This window comes from Marmota monax, unplaced genomic scaffold (genome assembly GCF_021218885.2).
Source record: "Marmota monax isolate L192 unplaced genomic scaffold, Marmota_monax_Labrador192_F-V1.1 WCK01_AAM20220418_F8-fsc00001, whole genome shotgun sequence".
NCBI lineage: Eukaryota > Metazoa > Chordata > Mammalia > Rodentia > Sciuridae > Marmota > Marmota monax.
Genome location: NW_026693777.1, coordinates 51,169,092 through 51,194,489, shown reverse-complemented (window position 1 = coordinate 51,194,489; position 25,398 = coordinate 51,169,092). Strand labels below are relative to the sequence as shown.

Sequence of the window (25,398 nt, the reverse complement as noted above, 5' to 3'; positions counted from 1 at the left end):
GTGAATGGTCAGTGTATCTTGAAACTCTGGGCATTAGATGTGCTCAGTACTCGAGTGACTATTAAAATAACCTCTTTTTAGTATTCTTTTGTCTTTTCCAAAAAATTGAAGGACTTATATTTTGTATTTCAAATATCTGAATGATCTGTTTGTGTGTTTTTTTTTAAAGTCAAAACCTAAGATGGTATAAGCTCCATGGGAGTACAAATCTATCTTGTTCTCTTCTGAGTTTCACTTTCCTATTACCTAGAAAAGTGCCCAATATATAATGAAAAATCAAGGGCATGTTTCTTTTTTTGTTGTTGTTGTTGTTTTGTTTTTATTGAATGAACAAATGGACAGGTGGAACAAAAGCGCCTCCTTCGGTTTTATGTATTATACCTGTGTCTTGACTCATCTAGCCTTGGCCTTGTGGGAGTTAACTGAAAGTCTTCAGATGTAGTAATACTTCTCCCAAACAAGGGTGTCTTCAAATAGCACAGATTTTCTGGGCAGAAGTAGGGCAAGAACTGAGAGTATTTTTCCTAGTGAAATGCCTTCTACATTCTGGTACTTAGTGGCCTGAAGTCACAGGGCCACCTTCCTTCTTCTTCATCTGAAAGGCACACCTGACACTTAAGTCCTGCTGATATAAAGAATTTGATCAGTTTCAGTGTTAGAGGTGAACGGGCAATAGAAAGTCACACAACATTAACAAAACATATGTGATAAAATGTGAGATATAAAAACCCCAATACATGAAACAATAAGAATTAATATGATTTTAAAAATAGAGTTGAACTTAGCAATATCAATTACAGAACTTTAATGTCACTACGGTCATTTGGGAAGTCATGGTGCCCATGAAACAAAAAACACGATGCTCTAGAAAGAACACAGTCAAGAAAAACAAACAAATCTCCTGGAAATAATAAAAAAGTGATGAAATAATATATTCAACAATAGAGGGCTGGAAGACTAAGTCAAAGACTCTCCCAGAAGTAGAGGGAAGGGAGAGAATCAAAACAGAAGAATAAAGATAAAATGGAAGGTTAGCTGGCAGAAGCAAAATTTAGGCAAGTGGTTTCTTAGGAGAAAGAACAGACAATTATAAAAGAAATATCAGACTCTAAGGATAAAGAGGAACTGAAAGCTTTCCGAAGAGAGAAGTGTCTGAAACTATGAGACAAGTAGGAGGGCAGAATAGAGGCATTTTCAGGCAAAACGACTCAAAATATTTACTTCCCATGATCTTTTTCTTCTGCCCCAATAAAATAAGGAAATGGATTAAGAAAGGGGATGGCAAGAGATGAAGAAACCGACTCCAGCCCAGGAGGATAATTGAGGGAAATCCCAGGGTGTAGCCTAGTAGCAGACTTGGCAATCATGTTTGAGTGGACAAGACCACAAAGACCCTTATAGTCAAGTGCACTTCTGGCCTCTTCTGTGAGCAATATTTCAAATCCATACTATGCACACTCCATGTATTGCTTTTAGAATCAATCCTTAGACCAGTGAGAAGGATTTAAGTTTGGTTACAGTACAGGGCCTGAGTGTTTTAAACATCTATAGTGAGCTAGAAAAAAATACGAATGAGAGGTTGGAAGAGAAAAGAGACATGAAGAGGAGGTGTGGGTGGATAAATAAGGGAGTGTTTATAATTGATGAACTCAAACAAAACAGAGGTCTTTCTTACATTAAAGTTACAGAAGGAACCGATAGAGACATTAAAACTAGGAATATATGTATGTCATTAGAAAGGGAAAGGAAAAATGGAGACGTGGATTTGAACTAAATCTTTAACTGTGGAAGGAAATTTTTTAGATAAGGTCTAATACTTTTAAATCCAAAAATAGTGGCATAAATGCATAATTTAGAATTCCAGAGGTTCATCTGATGTCCTGTGGGACACAATGTGGGCTCTGTAGCTGATAAACCCTTAGAAGAAAGTGTCCAGAGAAGAGCCTTTTGTAGGTTTGCTCCTAAAATAGATACAGGTTCACAATCCTTAATCTCAAACTTGGGGACTAGATGTGTTTAGAAATTCAGAACTTTCTAGTTTGAAGAAAGATACGGTGACGTGTCTGCCAATATATTATGCAGCTATCTCCAGTGAGACCTGAGAAAGTACCTAGTAATCAAGCACATTGGTAATTTTGTGTTGGAAAAATATTAATTCACAAGTATTAAGTGGGCTAAAAAAGAAAGCCTATAATCAGACACATACTATTCCGGGTCAGATATTGTTGCCAAAGTGAGTCAAGTGAGTTCAGGTTTTGCCATTAAGTAGATTTTGTTTTCTGGGATTTTTGTATTTAGCATTTGAACATTGTAGATTTTTCTTCTCTGTATACTTTTGGTACATTCATTGTTTTGGTGCAGATTCTGAAATGAGAAGATTACATTTAATAGTGATGATGAAATAGCCCTTTTAGCACTGGGCATTTGAATCTGCAATACCATACAAACACTAGAAATACTTGGAGGAAGTAATTTAACATTTTAAAAGGTTGTTGTTGGAATGAGATCTATAGTTCTTTTTGATATTGTTATTGTTCTCCTGCAGAAAAAAGAATCTGTGGATTTCTCAGTCAAATCTCAAACTAAGAGAACATTTCAGTTGTTTGACCACAGTCTGATGGAATCTATTAAGCTGGGAGATCCCCAAGTACATGAATTCCTTAGGTTACTTGCTCTCTGCCACACTGTAATGTCAGAGGAGAATAATGCAGGTAAGTGAAACATATGGCTGAGTGGTGAGCCTTATTTTTAAAATAAAAATCGATGTTAAATTTGAAGGATTTTGAATTTAGGCTGAAACATTGCATTAGGGGTTTAACCCTTTACTAGCTTTTCTTTTTATTTGTTTATGTCCTGAATGCTTTTTTAAAATATGGGGATACTAAAGAAAAAGAAATAGTGTCAATGGAAAGGTGAGGACCCAAATATGCCAGTCTAAGGGGATGAAATATTTCTTATAATTGAACACCACATTTGCCTCTGAGCTTCGGGTACCCAGAACAAACACAGAAATACAGTTGAATTACATAGTCAAGCATGTCTAATAGATGTAGAGGCCTACCAGGCATATGCTTAGAAAGAATCTTCCCATTTATAGCGGCATAATTCACAATTCACAGCATAGCTAAGCTATGGAACCAATCTAGATGCTGTTCCACAGATGAATGGATAAAAAAAAAATGTGGTAGATATATACGACGGAGTATTCCTTAGCCATAAAGAAGAATGACATTATGGTATTTGTCAGTAAATAGATGAAACCTGAGACTATCATGCCAAGTGAAATAAGCCAGTCCTAAAATGTCAACAGTTGAATGTTTTCTCTGGTATTGGGAAGCTAATCCAAAATAAGCGGGAATTGCGGGGGATAAAAAAATTTTTAAAAAAAGAAAGACAAAGGGAAAAAATGGGAGAGGGAATTTCATCAAAATAGGGGAAAGATCAGTAGAGTGAACAAAGGGGATTGAGAAGAAGGAAGAAGGGATGGGAAAAGGGAGGAACAGTGGAATGATTCGGACGGAACTTTTGTATGTGCATGCATGATGTGGCACGGCGGGTCTTGGCGTTGTGTTTATACACAGGACACTAATAAGAAAAGAAGCAGACTCTAATTGGATCCAAGAGGGATCCATGGAGTGGAGGGAGCACCGGGAAGTGGGGCGGGAGGGAAGTGCTGGCCACTGAATTGGAGTGGGTTGTATTCCATGCTTTTGTGATTATGTCAGGGTGTTATCCTGGTGGTGTATATAAACAAAAAGAATAAGTAATACTAAAAAAAGAATCTTCCCAAAATAGGGATAACTTTACATTAATATTAGAATACTTTCAGTCCCCATACAAGCAAGTCCTCCTACTTACAACATGGTTGTTTGAGACTCGGGGTTCAGAGAATAGAGCAAAAGTAGCGGGACTACTTTAAATTTTGAAGCTGTGAGGTGGGTAGATAATGTTACATTACATTAAATGAAGCCCTATCTATTCCATTTTTAAGTTTTGTTTCTTTCAATTATCAAATATCGAGAAATATCAAAATTACTACCCAAGTAATTTCAACTAAAAAGTGAAACATACATAACTTCTAAGTATGTGTGTATGTGTACATAAACACTTCTATACAATGACATGTGGATAGAGGATGATTGTGTGTGTGTGTGTGTGTGTTCATTATTATTTGCTATTTTCTTCCCTATTGGGACTACACGCAAGTCCTAGTTTTGTCCTTGATGATGGTAAATTAACCCATTCCTCAGATTTTAATAGCTTTGGGATTCACATAATTATATTTGTGACTTGAACCGATCGTTATAATATTAACACCAATAAGGAATGGTTATATTTCCATCTGGGAATATGCCTTTAAGTAAGTTTCTTTTATCTCTGCCTTTGAGTTTATTTCATTTCCAAAATTCTATTTTGTTTTAATAGCAATCTGTTTTCCATTTAACGTTATGATATTCTTTAGACCTCTTTGAGGATATTAATTATACTTAATTTAAAATTTTTTGTTTATTTGGTTAAAACACTCATTTTATCGAGTGTTCTGTGTTTTTGAGTTCTGTGTCTGACTTTCATGTTGTTCTCAAATTTTGTGGTTGTCTGCTCTTATTTGTGTTTGAGAACCCTTGTTTGGTGAATGTAGGTTGTCATGTAGCAGCTGTTTCCTGAGACTGTACAGGAGAAACAGTACCTTGTAGTTTGTCTCCTGGATGTGAGGTTTCTCCCTCCTGGGATTCCTGACACCCCCCGGGGGATACTATCTTGCTTTCCAGATAGGGTACTTAGCAGTCTGTCAGAACCCATATTTGAGACAATGTTGTATGTAAATCTGTTGATGAATTTCTTCCCTTCTTTTCTTTCTCTTATCCTTATGGAACTCTGAAGTTGCCTTAGGTTCTGCTCAGTTTTGGATTCCAGTCCCAGGATTCAAATCTTGGAGACTTCTTGAGGTGAATTATATACTTGGTTTAGAAGAAATTATATACTTAGTTTAGAAGAAACATTTTCAAGGTTTTTATCCTGGGACAAATATTGTTCCAGCCTGTTATTCAGAGTAAGCTGGAAGGGGGAACCCAAATGGTCCCCGAGTGCTAAATGTAATTCTTTAATAAATTTTACTAATGATGTCCTCTTGACTACTTCTGTTCTTCTCATTTGTTGGCTGAGTTTGGAGAATCTATGGGGACTGTTTTAACCTCTGTGTTCATTTTCTTTTGCAAATGTTTTGAGCTGCTTTTCTCTATGTTTTCCCTTTGTTGATCAAATCTACGTTTTATTTTCCAGAATTTTCTCAAATTTGCAGTTTACTGAGAATATTCATTTTTTAGTATCATTTAATTTTTTCAAATTATGATATAATTAAATGTAATAAAGTGTACAGATAATGAATGTATAGTTTGATGAAATTGGACAATTACACAGGCTCTTATAACCACCATTCCTGTGAAGATATAAAATTCTTCCATTACTCCAGAGTAACTCTTCATGTCCTTTTCCATTCAGTGCCCACAACTCCTGCCCAATCAACCACTGCCCTGGCTTCTATCATTAAAGATGAATTTTGCCTATTTTTATACTTCATACAAATAGAAACATACAGTGTGCATTCTTTTGTGTCTGGCTTCTTTTACACAGTGTACTGTTCTTGTCATTCATCTGTGTTGTTATATTGGTTAATAGTTTATTTTTTATAGCTGAGTAATATTCTATTGAATGAATATACTATAATTTTTTCCAGTTCTCTGTTGAAGCATATTTGAGTTGGTTCCAACCTTGGGCTTTTGTGAGTAAAGCTACCACACACACATTTTTATGTCTTTAAAAACATTTGTTTTAATTGTGTGGGGGAGGGGTAAGTATTTAGAAATGGAAATTGCCAGGTCATAGTATAGATATATGTTTAGCCTTAAAAACTTCCAACTGTTTTATAAAAATGATTGAAGAATTTTACATTGTTTTCTCATCAGTGTAGGAGAGTTGCTGTATCTCCACATGTTAACCAACCCTTAATATTATCATTTTTAAAAATGTTAACCATTCTAGTGATATAGGTTAATAGCCCTTCTGTCATTTAAAAGGATTATTGAAGTGAGGAGAGTTAGATATACATATCATTTCAACTGTTTCTATTTCTTGCTTTGAGATATCAAATTGTAAGTGAAGTATGAGTTACTGAGTAAGGAAAAATTGTACTTGCTTTCTTTTAAAGTTTTATTTATAGGATATGTAGCTTAAAATTAAAATAAATCCACATATGTTAAAGTACATTGACAAACATAGACTTTTCTGTATAAATGTTAGTTATGAAAAAGAACAGAACCCAAATCTAACACACTTAAAATTATATGATTATATAATTTATGGTTGAGAGTATTGCTTTTGAGTATGTGATATTTGTTTCATGAGGAAGTTATTTGGAGAAGTTGCTGTTCTCAGTTTCTTTACCAGGATGAAATTTCCAAAGTAGAAAAATGAAAAGTCCAAGGATATTTTCTTATTTTCTAGTGGATGATAATAAAAGAAGTTTTTAAAATTAATTTTTTTCTTAGTGCCTCACTGTTTTAATCCTTTAAAATTTGTTGAGGTTTACTCTTATCTATGGCCTAGCATTTGTTTCATTTATATAAATGCTTAATGTGTGCTTGAAATGAATGTGTTTTCTGTAGTAATTGGGTACTAGGTTCTAAATCTATCCAATAGATAATGTTTGTTAATAGTATTATTCAGTCTAGTTTTCTCTGGATAATTTTAACTACTTGAGTTCTCAATTAATGACAAGATGTTAAAATCATCAATTATCATTGGGCATTTTTATATTTACATTTGCAGTTTTACCAATGTTTATGTTTTAAGTTTATATAAGTAGTCATATAGTCATTAAATTAAAATCTTTATCAATATATACTGATCCTCTAATAATACTTTTGGTCTTAAAGTTTATTTTATCTGATATTAATATAGTTATAGGTGTTTTCCCTTTGTTAATATTTGTATTGTTTAGCTTTTCCACCCTTTAATGTCTATCTTTTTACCCAAAGGATAAATGGAATATTTAATCCATTTGCCTTCATTTATTGTTGATATATTTAACTTTTAAGTATTGAATAGGCAATTGTTTACATATTTAGATTTCTTTCTACCATCTCTTTTATATTTTATATTTGCCTCACATGTTGTCTCTTATTCTCTTCTTTTTGGAAATAATATACCCTAATTTGTATTCTTTTAGTGGTTATCCTAGAAATTATAGCATAATTAACTTATAAAAGCTTAAGCCTTCTTTTGAACAAGACAAGTATCTTTTAATACTCTTCAACCCTGTCCTGACTTATATAATATACTTGTTATATGTCCTTGTCATGTATTTTAATTTTTTCAAACCCACAAATGTTATTTTTGCTGTTTTTATAGTTAGTGTTTGATTCGTTTTATATATTTGTTAGTTTCTATGTTCTTCAATGATTATACTATGTCTCATCTATTGACTTAAAGTTTACTTTTATAGCTATGATATTTTTAAAAAAATTACATCACTTGGGATTCATTGAGATTCTTGAATCTGTAGAATGTTCTTTCATCACCTCTGCAGTGTTCTCATCCATGTATTTCTTCAAATATTGTTTCTGGTCAATTTCTTTGCCATGTTGGGTCTTCAGTGTTAAATATTTTCATGCTATCCTCTATGATTTTTAACTATTCTCTTATTTACCATATCTTTGTCTGTCTGTAATATATTCTAGAATTTTATCTGTTTTTCCCTAGTCCAAAAATTCTTTCTACAAGTTTTTTTTCCCAAATCTGCTTAATCGCATGCCTTAATTTTATACCTTGAAGTATATAAAATATATTGCATGTGCTATTTCAGATCATCCCAATATCTAAGCTTTTGCAGATCTTATTCTCTCTTGTCTGATGGTTCTCTTGTGTCTCACTTATAGACATTTTAATACTTTTTACTGTGAGCTGACATTTTTTTTTCTTAGAACTTTATTTGTAGAAATTCCTTGGGTCCAATTTGTTCTTCTAAGAAGGATTTAAATTTGCTTTAATCAATGTTCTTTTTAAATTTTTTTTTGTATTTGTAGATGGACAACAGGCCTTTTTTCCTTTGTTTATTTTTTATATGTGCTAAGGATGGAACCCAGTGCCCCACACATGCTAGGCAAGTACTCTGCCACTGAGCTACAGTCCTAGCCCACTTTAATCAATGTTTTAATGAGGGAACATCTCAAACTAATTTTTCAACTTGATTTTGTTTTTAGGCCACCTGGAATTTGTGAATTCAGGAGGAAAATATATATAAGAGTTGGTCTTTGATAATAAATTTTCAGAGTTTTTCCCTTCTCTTAGGGTTTTAGATAGGCAATTTTCATTGTACCTCTTCTTCAAAGGGACACAAATTTCTAATTCACCCCTATATTGAGAGAGTAGTCTTTGGAGGACTCAGTTTTACAATATGACTTCTTACCTTGGGCAGGCCCTAGCTATACCTTTTCTAATCCAACACTTGAGAAACTTAAAATCAATGATCAAATTCTCCTGGGTCAAGGAGACTGTGTGGAGGTGAATGCCTATAATCCTAGCTACTTGGGAGGCTAAAGCAGGAAGACTGCAAATTCAAGGCCAAGTTGTTCAATTTAGCAAGACGCTGTGTCAAAATAAAATTTCAAAAGGACTGGGGATATAGCTTAGTATCAGAGTGATTGCCTAGCATGCGTAAGGCTATGGGTTCAATCCTGAATACAAAAAAAGAAAAAGAAAAATTTTAGTTTTCCTGATTTGGAAAGTGCCCTCAAAGCAAAAGCTGGCTATAGTAATTCTTTTTTAAAAAATCCCATCTGTTTTATTTTTCTCAGTCTCTGACCTGAACAATTCTTGCTTTCCAGTTAATGGATATATTAAAAAATATTAAAATCGTTTTAGAGTTGTTTGCAGAAAAATTGGTTGGTCCTGGCATCCCATTCACCATGTTGCCAGGAGTAGAAGTTATATCAGTTCATAAGTAGAATAGTAATTGCTTTAAGTCTTTTCCTTTTTTTGAATTTCAAATGTTTACTCATGACTACTGTATCAAGTAAAACAATACAAATCAAAGGTTTACAAAGGCAAAGCTAATCATCTTTCCTAAACTCCTCTATCACATCCCTGCAGAGGTAACTAGTGATAACATTTGGTACATATAATTTCATTTTTTGTAATGGTTCATACACATATATTAAGAATATGTGCTGATGAGTAGGGATTTTTTTAAACAAAAAGGAACCAGAGTACATACATTAATATCAACTTGCTTTCTTAACAATTTATCTTGAACATCACTATAAATTGGCATACATAAATCTAGCTCTACCTGCTTTTTCTAATTCATTTTTATAACCATGATATGATTTTTATATATAAATTTAAAAGAATAGTTTGACTTTATTTATTATTTCATTTTTTTCTTTCCTCTCCTCTCTTACCCTTCCTCCTGTACACACAATATCAAGTAACAAGTATTAAGAAGCTGGTTTGATTCCTGACATTTCAGTGGATTGTTTTGTATTCAATCTCATAAAAGGGTCATTAGTGGCTACCTGAAGTGAAATTCAGAATATCTGCTCCCTCTCTTTTCTGCTGTGTGATCTTGCCAAAAATCATATAATCTCTTTTAGCTCTAGATCCCACAGGCATAAGATGGAAATAATAATTTAACTAATCTTTACCTCAAAGACTTGCCCTGAGGATTATGTGAGTTAGTATATGTTAAAATATTTCAGGTTCATTTGTAGTCACTAAAACACAAAAGGGTGGTCTCTGATGTAAGAAACTTATAGAATGTGGAGAGCAAATGCCAATGGATATTTTGCTACAAGATGACAAAGGCTGAATGGTGCTATGCGTGGAGCTTTGTGCTAACCCAGAGGATAGACACCTGGTTCAGCTGGTGGGGAATTAGGAGGATCTAAGTGTAGGAAAGATTTTTAGAGCTGACACTTGAGTTGGTCATTGAAGAATGAGTTGGGATTGGCATTGGAATTCTATGATTGTTAGAAATTATTCTCAGTATTGACACATTTGTTTCTTTCCCTTTTAGGACAGCTGATTTACCAAGTGCAATCACCGGATGAAGGGGCTCTAGTAACTGCTGCTAGAAATTTTGGGTTCATTTTTAAATCTCGGACCCCAGAGACAATAACAATAGAAGAATTGGGAACACTAGTCACTTATCAATTGCTTGCTTTTTTGGATTTCAACAATATCAGAAAAAGAATGTCTGTCATAGGTATGGTTGGTACCAGATTATTTTTGATCTTTTGATAGTACTATGGTTATATTGATGCTTTTCAAAAATTACTTCACTCTTGGCTATATGCTGAGAGTTATTTTTGTGAATGAACTCCTGTGATCTTTAACTGAGCCTCAAAACAGTAGTAATACATGCCTAATGTTTATCATTTAGTAAGTGTTTACTGTGTGCCCAGAATTGTTCTAACTACTCTACCTGAATTAACTGATTAAATTGTCACAATAATCATAATAAAAGGTAGGTACTATAATTGTAATGCCTGTTTTACAGATAGACATAGAGAAGTAGAATAACTTGCCTAAAGAGTCAGACTGAGAGTTTACACCCAGGCAGTATGACTGCAGAGTCCATTCATCTTATCCTTCATAATACTAGTTCAGGATGAGTTTCTGAATTGCTTGGCATGTGCTATCAGTAGCTCCTCCTCAACAGTATTCACATTCTCTCTGTTCAACCCATTGTTGGAGATGATCACCTAACACTATTCAGCACCACAACAAATCCATGCTTTCCTAACTCAGTGCTAATCCCCAGTGCTCTCTTGATGCCCTCAAAGATATACTCTATCAATGTACTGTTTTTCCCATACCCACTTCATCTCTGAGAGATCTTTATTGATTCTCTTTCTTGACTAGAGAACAATTGCTCTTTTTCTTTTTCAAACTGAAGGTTCTACCTGGTGCCGTTTGCTATCCCTGATTGTTCCCTTCTTGCTTGTGCCTTTGATTTCTCCACCACTGGCTCCTTCTTTCATCCTACAACTCTACCATCATCCTGTTTCCTTAAAAATATTCTTCATGTTGTGATGTGCACTGAATCCACCAGCCCATTCTTCTACTCTCTGTCACAGGTGAATTTCTCAAGGTCAGTTTGCCCAGTAGGGTTAGACTTCTGTTTCCTCTGCACAAAAAGGAATATCTTTTCAGATATTTCCATAACCTTTCAAAACTACACACACACACACACACACACACACACACACATATATATATATATATATAAAACTTATAAACCTGATAATCTTTTATATTACTGTTCTTCTCTTTTTTTCCTTTATTTTTTGCAGTACTGGGGATAAACCCAGGGCCCATGCTTGCTAGACAAGTGCTTTTTTACCACTGAGCTATACCCCAATCTGATCTTCTCTTGATACTCCTTCTTTTGGACTTTGTGACCTCTCTGGCTCTAGGTTCTCCTCTAGTACAGCATTTTCTTTCTCAAATTCCTTTGATGACTGCTCTCTTTCATCCCACTTTTTTTTAGTACTGGCATCCTTTTCTCTTACTTCCTGTGTTCTTCAGAACAATCTTGACCACTCACGTGGTAGTGGCTGTTGGTTGAATTCTGTGACCTGCTTATGTACTTCTTCAGCTTCATCCTCACTCTGAGGTCCAAACACACATTTTCAGTCATCTCCTGGATGCTATCAATGGATTGCATTATAGTTATATATAAAATTTTATGTCAAATATTAAACTGTCTCATGACTATTATCCTTCCTATAGTTTGAATTAAAATTAATAGTTACCTTTTACTAAAAACCTGCCAGTGAACTGAACACTTTATAATGAATTATTTTATTGAATTGCAACAATGTATTGCCCTCATTTAGGATGCAGGAAATTTTAAGTAGTTTACCCGAGATTGTCACACAACTTGCCATTTAGCTAGTCAGATACACAGAAAATATTTGAACCCGGGTTTGTCGTCTTTAAAGTCTGGCCTCTTAACCTATTGTAGGTAACTTGTTTTTGACACCTTCATATTCTTTGTGCCCCCTAGAATAATGGTTCTCAAACATTAGCTCCCATCAGAATCACCAGAAGGGTTCGTCAAAACACAGGTTCTGGGCTCCAGTTTCTGGGTTCTGATTCAGTTGGTTCAAATGTGCATTTATAACAAGCTTCCTGGTGATATTTGTGCTACTGGGCAGGGGACCACAGTTTGAGGACCACTTGGCTAGACCAATGTATCCTCAGATGATAGTCATTGTTTTTCCTGGATGTTTAAGACATTTGTTTAAACTGTTTTCTTTTCACCTATTCTCTCAATTCAGCACATCTCTAGAATCTTGTTGTCAACCTGTTTCTAAATCTTTCTTCCATAAAGGCATCAGAGTAATGTTACAAAAAATAGCCTCATAAACTACTTTTTATTGTAAAAGTCATTTTTTCTCTTAATTCCTAGTACTTAAGGGTCTTGTCCCTACTTGGTTATATTATTGCAATATCTTTAAAATGTTCCCTTTAAAATAATCCTGTGTGCTGACATCAGGGTACTCTTTCTAAAACATAGTCCTGATTTTGCTACCACCTACTTAAAGAAGCATTGATGCTTTCCCAGAATGTGAAGCATGAAGTCCTTAGTGTGGCACACAACATTATTTGCAACTGGACATCACCTACTTTTCTTCTACTTTCCAAACTTTGAGTTCCAGCCTCACTAGACCGCACCATTTCTGGGATGCTTTTATAGTTTTATAGCCTTTGCTATGCCATTCCCTCTGTCTAGAAGTCTTTTCCCCTACTTTTACTTATTGAAAATTCCTTTCATCTGGTTAAAATATTCAATTCAAATATTACCTATTTTCTCTTTTCCTAGTCTCCAAATAACTCCATCCTCTGGTGATGCCCAAAGTGTTTTGTTCATAACACTACTGTGACACAGGTCCCAAGACACTCATTATTACCCCAATCAGTACCTTGTGTGCAACCTGAGGGCAGGTGCTGTGCCTTAGTCTTCTTACACTTCTCAGGGCCAAGCACACAGCTTGGCACTCAGTTAAGATTTTTTATAAATTCTTGTTAAGTAAAATTCAACCCAACACTTAGTAACTCATGAATATCTTCATCAGTGTTTAAAGGCAATCTCTAATGTGGAAAATGTGTATATATATAATGTCAGGGTTTGGGGTTTTTAATGGAAACTAGCCCTGAGAGATTGCTCTCAGTAAGTAAAAACCAAATGCTATATGAGGATATTTATTTCTGCTTTTTTTGACGACAGGCTGTATATAGGCCGCCATTGTCTGCCAAAGAACACACATGCTGCTTTAAGTCTCTAGGTGTTGGCTTAATTTTGGTGTCAGCAGGCTACCTGCTATTTACAATCTCAGGGGATGTATTACTGATGCTGGTTTGGCCCAGATTTGATTTCTCTTTGCTCTGAGGGTGTGGACAAAAACCTAAGATTGCTACACAAGGACACTTTTGGCTTTTCCTCAGCCTTGGTCACCATTACAGGCTGTGGAGAAATCACAGCCTAACCACAAACATCAGATGTCTGCCTTAATGGATTCCATATGAAGCAAGGTAATGCTCCACCGCAGAGGATATGGAGGCTTGCAGGCTTTACTTTGGTTCTGTTTGGTTTTTAATCAGGAGGAATTTGAAAGGGACTCCACTAGGGTAGAAAAGTCTCCATTTGATAACTAGGCAAGAAACAGTCCTAGTCTCATGATTGTCATGTGGCATAGTTTGTGGTGACAACACTGTCCTGAAGACCCAGACATTTGCTGCTGCTGCTGTTTCTGCTTCCTCTCCTCCTCCTCCCCCTCCTACCCTTCCTCCTCCTCCTTCTCCTCCTCCCCCCTCCTCCTTTTCCTCCTCTTTCTCCTCCTCCTTCTCCTCCTCCTCCTCCTCCTCCTCCTTCTCCTTCTCCCCCCCTCCTCCTTTTCCTCCTCTTTCTCCTCCTCCCCCCTCCCTCTCCTCCTTCTCCTCCTCCCTCTCCTTCTCCTCCTCCTTCTCCTCCCCCTCCTCCTCCTCCTCCTCCTCTTGTTCCTTTTTCATCTTCTCATAATCCTCTGCCTTCATTTTTTTCTCTTATCACTCATCAAATCATCTATATATAGTTTTAATACCACCAAGTCTTCCATTCTGGGGTAAGAACCCTGATTTAAATGATTCTGATTCCTGTAGAATTTTGTTAGAGGGCAAAAAATGTATTATATTACTAAACATATAAATCTCATTATATCATTTTGGAAGCACCCATTGTACTAGTTTGGTAAATAAAAATATAGAGATAAAATTCAAAGATATTTAATAGAGATAACTGGCAGATAATCATTAAAGCAACCTTTGGCTCCTTGAAAAAACCTTACAAGATCTTTAGACAAAGGTTACTCAACTTCACTTTATACAGATGATCAAACAGTACAAACCAGGGTGCCGCATGCACGACAGGCATTTCTCTGGGTAGAATTATTCATCTCCCTTTCCAGTACTACTGTTACATCAATCTGGAAGTCATATTTTATTTTTCTCTTTCCTTTATGTCAAAAAGATATAACTACTACTTTCAATGAATTTTGCCCAAGTATAATTCATCTTAATTAAGCAAATATTTATTAAGTACCTACTGTGTTCTAAGGGAGAATGTGAAAACCTGAAGCATGCTCTATTTGGCTACATTCAGGGGAGTATGATGAAGCAGAGTGGGACACAGATGGGAAAAGGGTGGATTTTGATGAACTTTTCATAGGCCATGTTAAGGAGTCTGAATTTGATCTAGGACAGATGAGAGATATTGAAAGATTCTAAGCATCAGTGTCAAGATGATGCTGGTTGGAACATACAAAAGAGTTTGGAAGGAAGCCAGAATGAAATGAGTGAAATCAGTTCAGTTAATGTGAAAATCCAGGCAAGAGTGAAGATGGCAGAGAGAAATTCATGGCTCTAGTGGGATTAACTGGTGGCAGGGGTGGGGAGGAACTATGAGTAATGATGTCTATATTTCTAGTTTAGAAGACAAATGGATAGTGAAATTGATTACTGAGGCTACAGATATAAGAAAGACAGTAAATTATTGGTGGAAAGTAAGTCTATCCAGTTTGAGTTTGATGTGTTTGGACACATCCAAGAGAAGTTCAGTTGGTAGTTGAAGAAAGTGCCGAATGTGGTTTTGGGCAGAAGATATCTGTCTGAGAACAGTCAGTCTATAGATGGAAACTGGAACCACAGATATGAAGTTAATTGCACAGAAAGAGTATAAAGAATGGGAGGAGAAATATACTCTGTAAATCTCTGATGAATAGAGATCTGTCGATTATTTAAAGGGCAAGCAATAGAAGATTTATAACTTAAAAACTGTGACCTTTGTCCAGGCTCTGGCCATATGTTATTTTGTCCTTTTAAAATTATTATGTTCTTTTTAATTTGTTTTGAAAAGCTAACTTCTGAAATGACGAAGATTTTATTGAGTTTCAACAGAAATGACCAGTAGTCTAGGATAAAAAGAGGTTGAAAACTTGCTGAGCTCCAAAAGAAATGTTTAGTTAGTAAACTTAAACAGGATTTCATGAAACTGGATTTATACAAACTCAAATTTAAAGGGTGGATGCTGGATTAACAGACACTGTGGTGCACACCTGTAATCCCAGTGACTCAGGAGGCTGAGGCAGGATAATCTCGAGTTCAAAGCCAGCCTCAGCAAAAGCGAGGCACTAAGCAACTTAGAGACCCTGTCTCTAAATAAAATACAAAAAAATATGACTGGGGATGTGACTCAGTGGTTGAATGCCCCTGAGTTCAATGCCTGGTACCCCCCACCCCCCCAAAAGAAAAGGTAAAATGTATAGAAAATATTGAATCAGAAAATTGTACAGATGGAAAGGACCCTTGAAATTATAGTGTTTAAATATCTCCTTTTTACATGTAGAAACTGAGGTAAGGAGGTGGTAAGGGACTTTCACAAATTACAATCAGTTTGCGATTACACTAAAGTAGTTGTTCTCAATGTTTAGGGGAACCTTAGGGAAATTTTTTATTTTTTTTCAATGGATGCACAAGGCCAAAAGTATTTTCATTATATAAACACATTATTTGCCTTTTTCATTCTTTTTCTCATGAGTATACTATAGAGTTCATAGTAGCCATGATATATGATATCACAACAGAATACATGCCTAAGCAGATAGGAGAATCCAATTGTCTGTTATTAAGTCTGACATTAAAGGGATCTGAATTATGTATAACAGTGCCACTCTCCAACCTCTTTTTGGGGGGTTTTAAAAAAATACAGTCATAGAAAGTTATGTTAGTACATATTAGTTTTATTATTACTATTAATTATTGCTATAGTGATATTAGAATTAGTGTTATAAGACTATTAACATTTGGAGTCTTCAGTAAGTATTAAGTGTGTAAAATTGAGATTAAAAAAAATTGAGAATTGATGTCCTAGGCTGGACTATAAAAAGTAATCATCAAGAAATAATAATAGCAAATGAAAGATATACATACTTTGCTTCTATATATATCTCCGATGATGGAAGGGAGTAAATGTGGGGGAAATTATAAAATTGGATTATTGTAGAAGAAAAGTAAGAGAAAGTTCTTCCTAGAATGCAGTTATATTCTCAGTTGAGCAATTAGATATGCTGCATATACATTTTCTGTCTTTTCTCCCAGTGTAGGTATATTAGTCAGCTTTTCATTGCTATGACTAAAATACCCAACATAAACAAAGGAGGAGGGCTTTATTTTGACTCAGTCCATGTTAGGCTAGCTCCATTGCTTTGGGCCTGAGGAGTGGCAGAACATCTGGTAGAAGGCTGTGGCAGAGCAGAGCTGTTTACCTTGTGGCATGGCAGCTGGGAAGCAATTGGGAGGGCATTAAAGACCCTTCCAGGGTATGCCCCTAGTGACCAAGTTTCTGCAACCAGGCCCCACAGCCTGCAGTTTCTACTGCCTTCCATTTAGTTATCAATGGATTAATCCACAGGTGAGGTAAGAGATCTCATTAGCCAATCACTTCCCAGAAGCTCCACCTCTGAACATTGCTACATTGGAGACCAAACCTTCAGAATATGAGTCTTTGAGGAACATTCCAGATCCAAACCATAACAGTAGATAATCAGAGCTGAATACAAGAAAAACTGCATGAGTTGAGGCAACTAAGAAAGCTGACCAAGGGTCTTAGGACAAAAGACAAGACTTAGACAAGATCCACTACTAAGTTTTCAGGGTGCATTAGATCTGTTTAAGCCAGGAGGAAACTAGACTAGATTAAGTGTTGAATAAAGAGTTAAAAGTTAGAGGGGAAAGTCGTTTATTGTACTTTGGTAGTGAAATTCTTTTGAATAAAACTCTAAATTTTGTATCCAAATTACATTAACAGTAATAGATATTTATATTTATCCGTTTTGAGGCATTCTAGTTTTAGAGAAAAGGTAGAATTAAGTGGGACATCTACAATGATCTTTGATTCAAATGAGGAAGACTGTGAAGGTCAGAGTGATCCGACCATGCATTTGGGACCCAGGTGTTTGTCTTAAACTGTAGGCAATTCCTGGGAAGAAATACATGATCATGACACTCATTCATTTACTCATTCAGTAAATAATTATTAAGTGCCTACTCTGTGTCAAGCTGTGAAACCAGGCCTACAAACTTGGGGCAAATGTTCTGTGGTTTGAAAGAAACATTTGTCTGACAAAATACAGAGGTGGAATTGAAGATGTAAGGAGCCCAGTAAAGGCTATCATACCAACTCAGGGAGGTCAAAACCACAGCCCTATGAATTACAGAATTCCAATGGGAAGAGGAGAGAAATTTTATTTTTTTTAAAAAAGCCTTTTGTGAGGTATGCTTGCAGCCATGATTGACCCAAGAATGAACCCCCAAGAACGAATGGGCTCTTCTAGGGAGCAAAGGGGGTAAGGAATTAAGTCAGTGAGGGCCAAGAACTAATGCATAAATGATGTCTTGATGGCTAGAATTCCATATGGAGACGATTTGGCATAATAATAATGCTGATTGGAACACTAGGTCTTGAATTTCACACCAGGAGCTTTCAAACAAAGCTCTCAATTCTGCTCAATACGAAGACTTAATTTAAATGTTTCCACCCTTTAGTAACAGTAGGCAAGGAAAATTTAAAAAGTCCTCTGCATCAGAATAAAAACACTTGTTTCTGAATCTGGGAAATCAAAGGATTCCAGTTGAAGGAATGTTTCTAAGTTAATAAAACAGGATAAAGCCAAGTGACTTAGGTAGTGACTTTCTCACTGAAGGCACTGAATGTTTTACTACTGGCTACAACATTATGCCCATTTCCAAACTGCCCAGCTGGAACCCTGCGACAGTCTAGTTTTGACAGATTTCGTTGATTATAATCTGTTTTTCCAAACTGTTTTTCTTTTCAGTTCGAAACCCAGCAGGACAGATAAAGCTTTATTCCAAGGGAGCGGATACTATTCTCTTCGAAAAACTTCATCCTTCCAATAAGGGCCTTCTGTCTTTGACGTCAGACCATCTCAGTGTAAGTGACTGCCCATTAACGTTAGCACAACGGTCCCTTTGCCATCTCCATCTCCTATGGTTAGGTTTTGTTTAAAAAGTATCAGCTAAACGATCTGACTTCTGAAATAGAAAGCATCTGGAGAGCAGTTGCATAGGAAACTGTGCCAGCGAATGTCTGGAAACTGGCACACGGACCCGCTCCCTGCCCTGCTGGGAGTCTGGTCAGCTTCACTGCAGGTGGATTGACACCGCAGCAGAGAAGGGGCCACACAGTGTGGGCACCTGGTCTCCCTCCAGGGTGAGGCTCAGGGGTGCTTCAGGACCACCTAGGGAAGCTGCTTTAACTGCTGCAGTGTTGTGCTTCCTGCTCTGGAGACTGCACTAGTTCTGGAACTGAAAAGTTGCTTTTCCTTGAGTTCTGCTGTGTCTGTACCAATGGAATCTCTAGTTCAGGGTTCTGTTCAGATGGTGAGGAAAAAATAGCCCCAGGAACCAATTTTCTGCTGAAAGTTAAATAAAGGTATAAATATGATGAGTCCCTTGTGTTCTATAGGACACTGAACTCAGAATGTCTAGACCAGCATAATTGCAGAACTTATTTCCAGAAGTTTTCTAAGGGGAGCAGAGATGACCTTTGCACACATGCTTTCCTCTCCCTTCCCCCCTGCCCCCTCTCTCTTTCCTCCTGAAGGAGTAATGGCCTATGAATTAATATGAACATTATGTGGTTTACACCTGAGATCAGAGTGTCTCTTTAATATTTGTTTGAGGTTCTATTTAACTCCATGTGAACTTTAATGAGGGAAACTGGTCAAAACTCTCATTTTTTTCCCTTTAAAAAATTATTGAAATTTCATGTTCTTTGTCCCTATATTTAATATAAACATTCCTTGAATCTTTAAAAAAACAAACAAATAAAATATAAAAACCCTGCCTGACTTGAAGTTCAAAAAAATGATGGTTTAGTAATATTGGGTACAAACACAACTATTGTTTTTGTCTTTCCAATAGAGCATTCTTGATTTTCTTTTAATCTCTTCCAGAAGGCTGGCATGGTCTTTTAAAGTTATTATTATTGTTTTTTTCAGGAAAACAACATTGGAATCATAGCTATCTGATTTTTGCCATTACTCAAAATACCAAGGCCCTGGATTTTCATATGTTCTCCTTTCACACTGAAGTATAGGAAGCCTAATTTGTTTTTTTTAACATTCGTATGCAAAATTGAAAAAAAATTAGGCAAGATCAATTTGACTTGCTCTTTGCTTCATTCACTTTATTCATTCTGCCTTCTATATTCTGAGGTTTTAAATTTGTATTTAATTATTGATTTTGAATTGTTTAAGGATCGGAAAAGACCTTGTTCAAATGCTCATTTAGGATTAAACTTGTGTTTCATGCACTAATTAAATAACTTAAATCATCTGTCTCTTTTGTAATGCCATCTTAGGATTGATTCACTGTTGTACTGAACATAGAGGAAGGCACTGGTAATGCCCAGTGGGGTTGCAAGTTAAAGGCAAAGAAGTGTTTGTGCGAATTAAGAAGACAAAAGATAGTTATAAGGCAGTAACTAGATTTTCAGATCAGAAGGAGACCCAGTGGTGGTCTTGGATGGCAGGGCTTGTAAAATGTGATTGCAATGTCCCAAGTGCTATGTGATGAATTTGGATAATTTTTCTCATGGTTTCTCTGGGCTAAATCACATTGGCACAGTATGTACTTTCTATTTACCTTAATAGGGTGTGTCATGATTTAACTTGTGCCTGATCATAAACCTCTATCTGTACTACAGGCCAAAACACAATAGAGAAGACATGCTCTGTGGCAATGCCCAAAGGAGCAGAAATGGCTGTAAAGATGCTTGGCTTGCAATGTAGAGGCCCATAAAATGTCCATTGGAGGCAGAGGCGAAGTGGGAGGTTTTTAGCATTTCCCCAATAGTGTTTCTAGCTATTGTGGCTGTTTGAGACACTTAATAACTAACAGTCTCCTATTTTCCCCTTCTATTGGAAGGATAAAGTACCAGAGGTATTATCTGAGATTCAATTTATTGAGATGTTATAGGAAAAGTATGGCTTCCCAATTAATTTGATTAATTATTAAGTACTAACTCCATTGAACATCGTTTATTAAAAATAATTTTCAAACTAACCTGATGGTGTCTTTAAAATTTCAAACTTTTGTTATTATTACAATGAAATTTTAATATAGCAAAAATTAAAAAATTTCAGAGAAGGGCCTAGAATGAAAAGTCTACCCCCATTTTTAATCCTATGCCCCAGAAGCAGTTGTATTATCATTTTTTCCTTTCTCTTTCCTTTCTTTCCCTCTAAAGGTTATTATTACAACCTCAAGTAATATGTTTAAGCTTTTTTTTTAACCAGAATATCTGAAATCTATTTATTCATTTATTATTTACTTTTAGCTTTTCATTATGAGAATTTTCAAACACATGCAAAAGTGGGACTCAATTAATTTTAAGCATAGATATATTACTAAGGGAAGCAGTTGAGACTTTGGTGAGGTGTCCTGATGCATTTCTTCTAAAGAACCTCCTGCCTTTGATTTGAGGGCTGTGCTTTCTCTTCACTGGAAGCCAAGGGCCTTGAAACAGTGTTGGTCCCTCTCATGGCCAGCAATACTTCCTTCAGGCAAGGAAAGGCTGCAAACCAATATATGTTGCTCCAAATGAATGTCTCAGGTCATAGGCATCATTGATCACCTCTCAACTAGAACGCTTCACTGGGCATTTTATCTGTCTTTACGGGAAAGCATGGCTCCCCTGAAGGTTTTAACTTCATAGAAATAAAATACACAATATAAACATTATCTCTCATTTCTGAGTGGGTAAAAAGTTAGAGTTAGAATGGCCAAGTAGTGCTCTTGGGACAAAATGAATTGGAGTATAAAACTTCCTAACCATTATTGTGGCTGTTATGATTGGCATGCTTATTGTTTTCTACTGTTCCTACGTCTATGTCTCCTCTGGCAGGAGTTTGCAGGGGAAGGCCTTCGAACCTTGGCCATCGCTTACAGAGAGCTGGATGACAAGTACTTTCAAGAGTGGCATAAGATGCTTGAAGATGCAAATGCTGCTATGGATAAGAGGGATGAACGTATATCTGGGCTGTATGAAGAAATTGAAAGTGATTTGATGGTACAAGTTTAGAAGCCCGAGGGTTTGTGTTTACAGAAAGGATAGCATGTGTTTGGAGATCTACCATAGGAATTAGCCATTGGCTAAACTATCTTGCACACAGCAGATGTTATTCTTTCAAACATTGACTTCTGCTTTATATGTTGGCTTTGAGTTTGCCATGTATGGCCCTAGTGAGCCTAAAGATTTATTTCTCTTAGCAGTAGCTTATATAACTGGAAGTTCCCCAAGAGTGGAAGATAATACACTCCCTATTATTTGTCAACCTCTCATGTGTCCTTGATGTTATTTCTTGCCCTCTCTCCCTGCTTTGTGATCCACTTTAAGAAGAGAAACTTGCTATTAAGTGAGACTATGGCTCTAAACTGTTATAGGCTCAGGAGTTTCTGATGATACCTGTGCTATTCAGAGTATGGTATATTCTAGAAACCACTCTTTCCTGAGGCCCAGTGGTCAAGTAGCATGGTCAATTGTGAGTTTTAGGGAGCATGTCCTGTGCATCTTTGAATGGAAATTGCACAGGAAATTTCACTTTTTATTATGGCATCTGTGGTTTGTTAATGTGGGAGAATGACTCTCTTTTTTCTGGTCAGTTTCTTGACTATGAGGTGAGGACTTTACTTTGGACTTCTCCATTAGTGAAAGTGGGGAGTCATCTAAAGAAAGAAGTCATTAGAGGCCCAAATGGCTTCATATTGCACACCAACATGTTATCTGAGCATTTCAGCCCCCTCATATGAACATTAACTCCTGGGATCTCTGCCATTAAGTTGGCTTGATTTGGGAACTTCTTATTGGGGTCCTTCCCAATCCACTTCTGCATCTGCATCTGCAATGTGGATATAGATATATTGATACTGATATTATGACATCAATATATCATAATTTCTGTCTTCAACTCATGTTCCTTGTCCTTCATACACTGTGTTGGAAGGCCATAGATGTTATGGTCATTGTATTAACCTAAATTATTCTCTATCCTTCACTGAAGCTATTAGGTGCTACTGCTATAGAAGATAAATTACAAGAAGGTGTTATTGAAACTGTTACAAGTTTATCACTGGCCAATATTAAGATCTGGGTTCTCACAGGAGACAAACAAGGTAATTTGAAAGTGGATGATGATGATGTTTGGAAAGGGGGTATTAAATTCTATGATAAATTTTTAATTAAGCAGAATCCTTAATTATTAGATATTTGGCCAGTCCTCCACATAGGAAAAAGTTGAAATACAAAAAAGAGAGCTAATATATTTCAAGAATTACTATTTTAAAACAACAACAACAAAAAACTAACACAATATCTTTCATAGTATATCATGGGGTCAGTAGAGTTTCACACCAATTGCCTCTTATACCTGTAGGAAACAATAGTACTAAAAATTTTTAACAACTGATTCATATGAGTGGTGTCCCAGGTGGGACAGATATTGGCCTAGTACTGCAGCAGGACTTTGGAGTTTTTTCATAGTAGGGAGGCTCAGGGGATCTTATGGAAATAGAGTGGTGGCAGGCTTTGGGGAAGCACAGGTGAACAGCTGTTTATCAACTGTTTATGGAGATATTTTAGCATTTTAACAAACATTACAGCTATACCAGTGCAACCTGTTGAATTCCAGGGCTGCCCGTGAAATGGCACAGTGAGTATCAACTCACTTTTAGGAATGACAAAATACTAGGTTATTATGTTCAGAATATTGCTTTCCTAAGAAAGAAAAAGGGTCAATACAGTTTGGATCTTTTGCTAACAGTAATATTTTAAAATGACCTTATGCTTGGCCATCAGTAATCTGAAAATATTCAGTTAACTGGCACACATGTATTTAAAGATTCTATATACTGGTTAGGTTAATTTTTAGAGCACTGGGGAATTTATAGATGTGGTGAATCAGTTCTCCATATTTTTTATCCAAATTGTTGATTGCAAGGAATACATAGTACAGAGTCAAGCCCTCTGGTGTATTCCTAGATAGAGACTCCCAACAGTGTGATGTTGATCTGTGGACACGCTTATTTGAGTATTACAAATAGCCATGAATTTCGATTTCTGTGATATATGCAAAGTATATGCTGAGATTTTATGGATGGTTTTCTTTGATTTAGGACAAATCAATGATTCTGTAGCATTAGGTAGCATCTAATGATTCTATGGAGTTAGAATCAAATGACTCTATTGGAGATGGTAGGAGTTATGTAACTACCCCAGACTCTATTCCTATAAAATTAGAGGAATAGTAAGGCAGTTCTTGTTGTTTTAGTCAGTTTTTCATTGCTATGACCAAAATACCTGGCAGGAACAACTCAGAGGAGGAAAAATCTATTTGGGGCTCACAGTCTCAGTCCACAGATGACTGACACTATTGTTCTAGGCCAGAAGTGAGGCAGCACATCGTGGGGGGAGGGGAAGGAGGCACAGGGAAGATGAAGCCTTCCAGGACATGCCTCCAGTGATCTCCCTCCTCCCGTGGTGCCCCACCTGCCTATGGTTACCACCCAGTCATTCAAACTAGGATGGACTGATTAGGTTACAGCTCTCACAATCCAATCACTTCACCTTTGAACATTGCTTACATTAACACAAGAGCTTTTGGGGGGACACTTCATATTCAAACAATAACAGGGGTATGGTAAGATAGTTAAATTCCAAATTTATATTCATTTATTGGAAAAATGGCATTGTTGTGTGGAGGAGAACTATAAAAAATTTTTTAAGAATGATTTTTGTTTTTCAACTGAACATTTTGTGAGTTTTCTCTTCACTTTGCCTATAATTTCACAATTAAATATTAGCAATATTTACTATTTGGCTCTTTAAAGACAGTGTTTGGGACTTATGGCCAAAAGTTTTATTTTTGCATGTATTATTCTATCACAAGATCTTAGAATGTCTTCATGAGTGCTGATTTGAGAATCTAAAGTTATTATTAAAAACTAAATGATACAAATTACATGTATGAAGACTTGAATTGGGTGTCAACATACTTTATATACAAACAGAGATACAAAAATTGTGGTATATATGTGTATTAAGAATTGTAATGCAAAAAAAAAAAAACAAAGTACATGTATAAAGGCAAAAAAAAAAAAAAAAAAGAATAGCGTTACCTTAGATTAGGTAGAGGGAAGTGAAAGGAGGGGAAGGCGGAGGATGTGGGATAAGAAAGATAGTAGAATGAAACAGACATCATTACTTTATGTATATATATGACTATATGACCAATATGATCCTACAATATGTATACTCAGAAAAATGAGAAATTATATCCCATCTGTGTATGATATATCAAAGTATGTAAGTGCATTCTACTGTCATGTATAACTAATTTAAACAAATAAAAAATTAATTTAACAAAACTAAATGAAAAGCTGAGGATTCATAGATACTGCTACTTTTTCATGAGTTTAGTGAGTGGTAAATTTGATCATGGAAAGCAGGTCTTTGGATTTTCCTCTGGGTCATTTGTATTTTATTGTTCATTGTGTGCTAACATTAAAAGGGTGTATAGGCCATGAGAAAATGCAGCTACAACCTCTAAACTTTTGTATAAAAAATACTTCTGTTCTTAATTCTAACTGAGATAGCTATCTTTTATATAGAAACTGCCATCAACATTGGTTATGCCTGCAACATGCTGACTGATGACATGAATGACGTGTTTGTGATATCAGGAAACACTGCAATTGAAGTGAGAGAAGAACTCAGGTAGGCCG

At 36.0% G+C, this 25,398-nt stretch overlaps 1 protein-coding gene across 4 annotated transcripts in view; it reads left to right on the top strand.

The window, feature by feature from the left end:
- Atp8b4 (ATPase phospholipid transporting 8B4 (putative)) overlaps window positions 1-25,398 on the top strand; it is a 246,490-nt gene that overhangs the window by 171,124 nt on the left and 49,968 nt on the right. For all 4 annotated transcript variants that reach the window (XM_058584792.1, XM_046460874.2, XM_046460873.2 and 1 more), the window contains exons 15-20: window positions 2,546-2,711; window positions 10,073-10,261; window positions 18,432-18,547; window positions 21,524-21,688; window positions 22,680-22,791; window positions 25,285-25,390. In XM_058584792.1, the coding sequence (XP_058440775.1) occupies window positions 2,546-2,711; window positions 10,073-10,261; window positions 18,432-18,547; window positions 21,524-21,688; window positions 22,680-22,791; window positions 25,285-25,390 (854 nt within the window). The remainder of the gene's footprint in view (window positions 1-2,545; window positions 2,712-10,072; window positions 10,262-18,431; window positions 18,548-21,523; window positions 21,689-22,679; window positions 22,792-25,284; window positions 25,391-25,398) is intronic.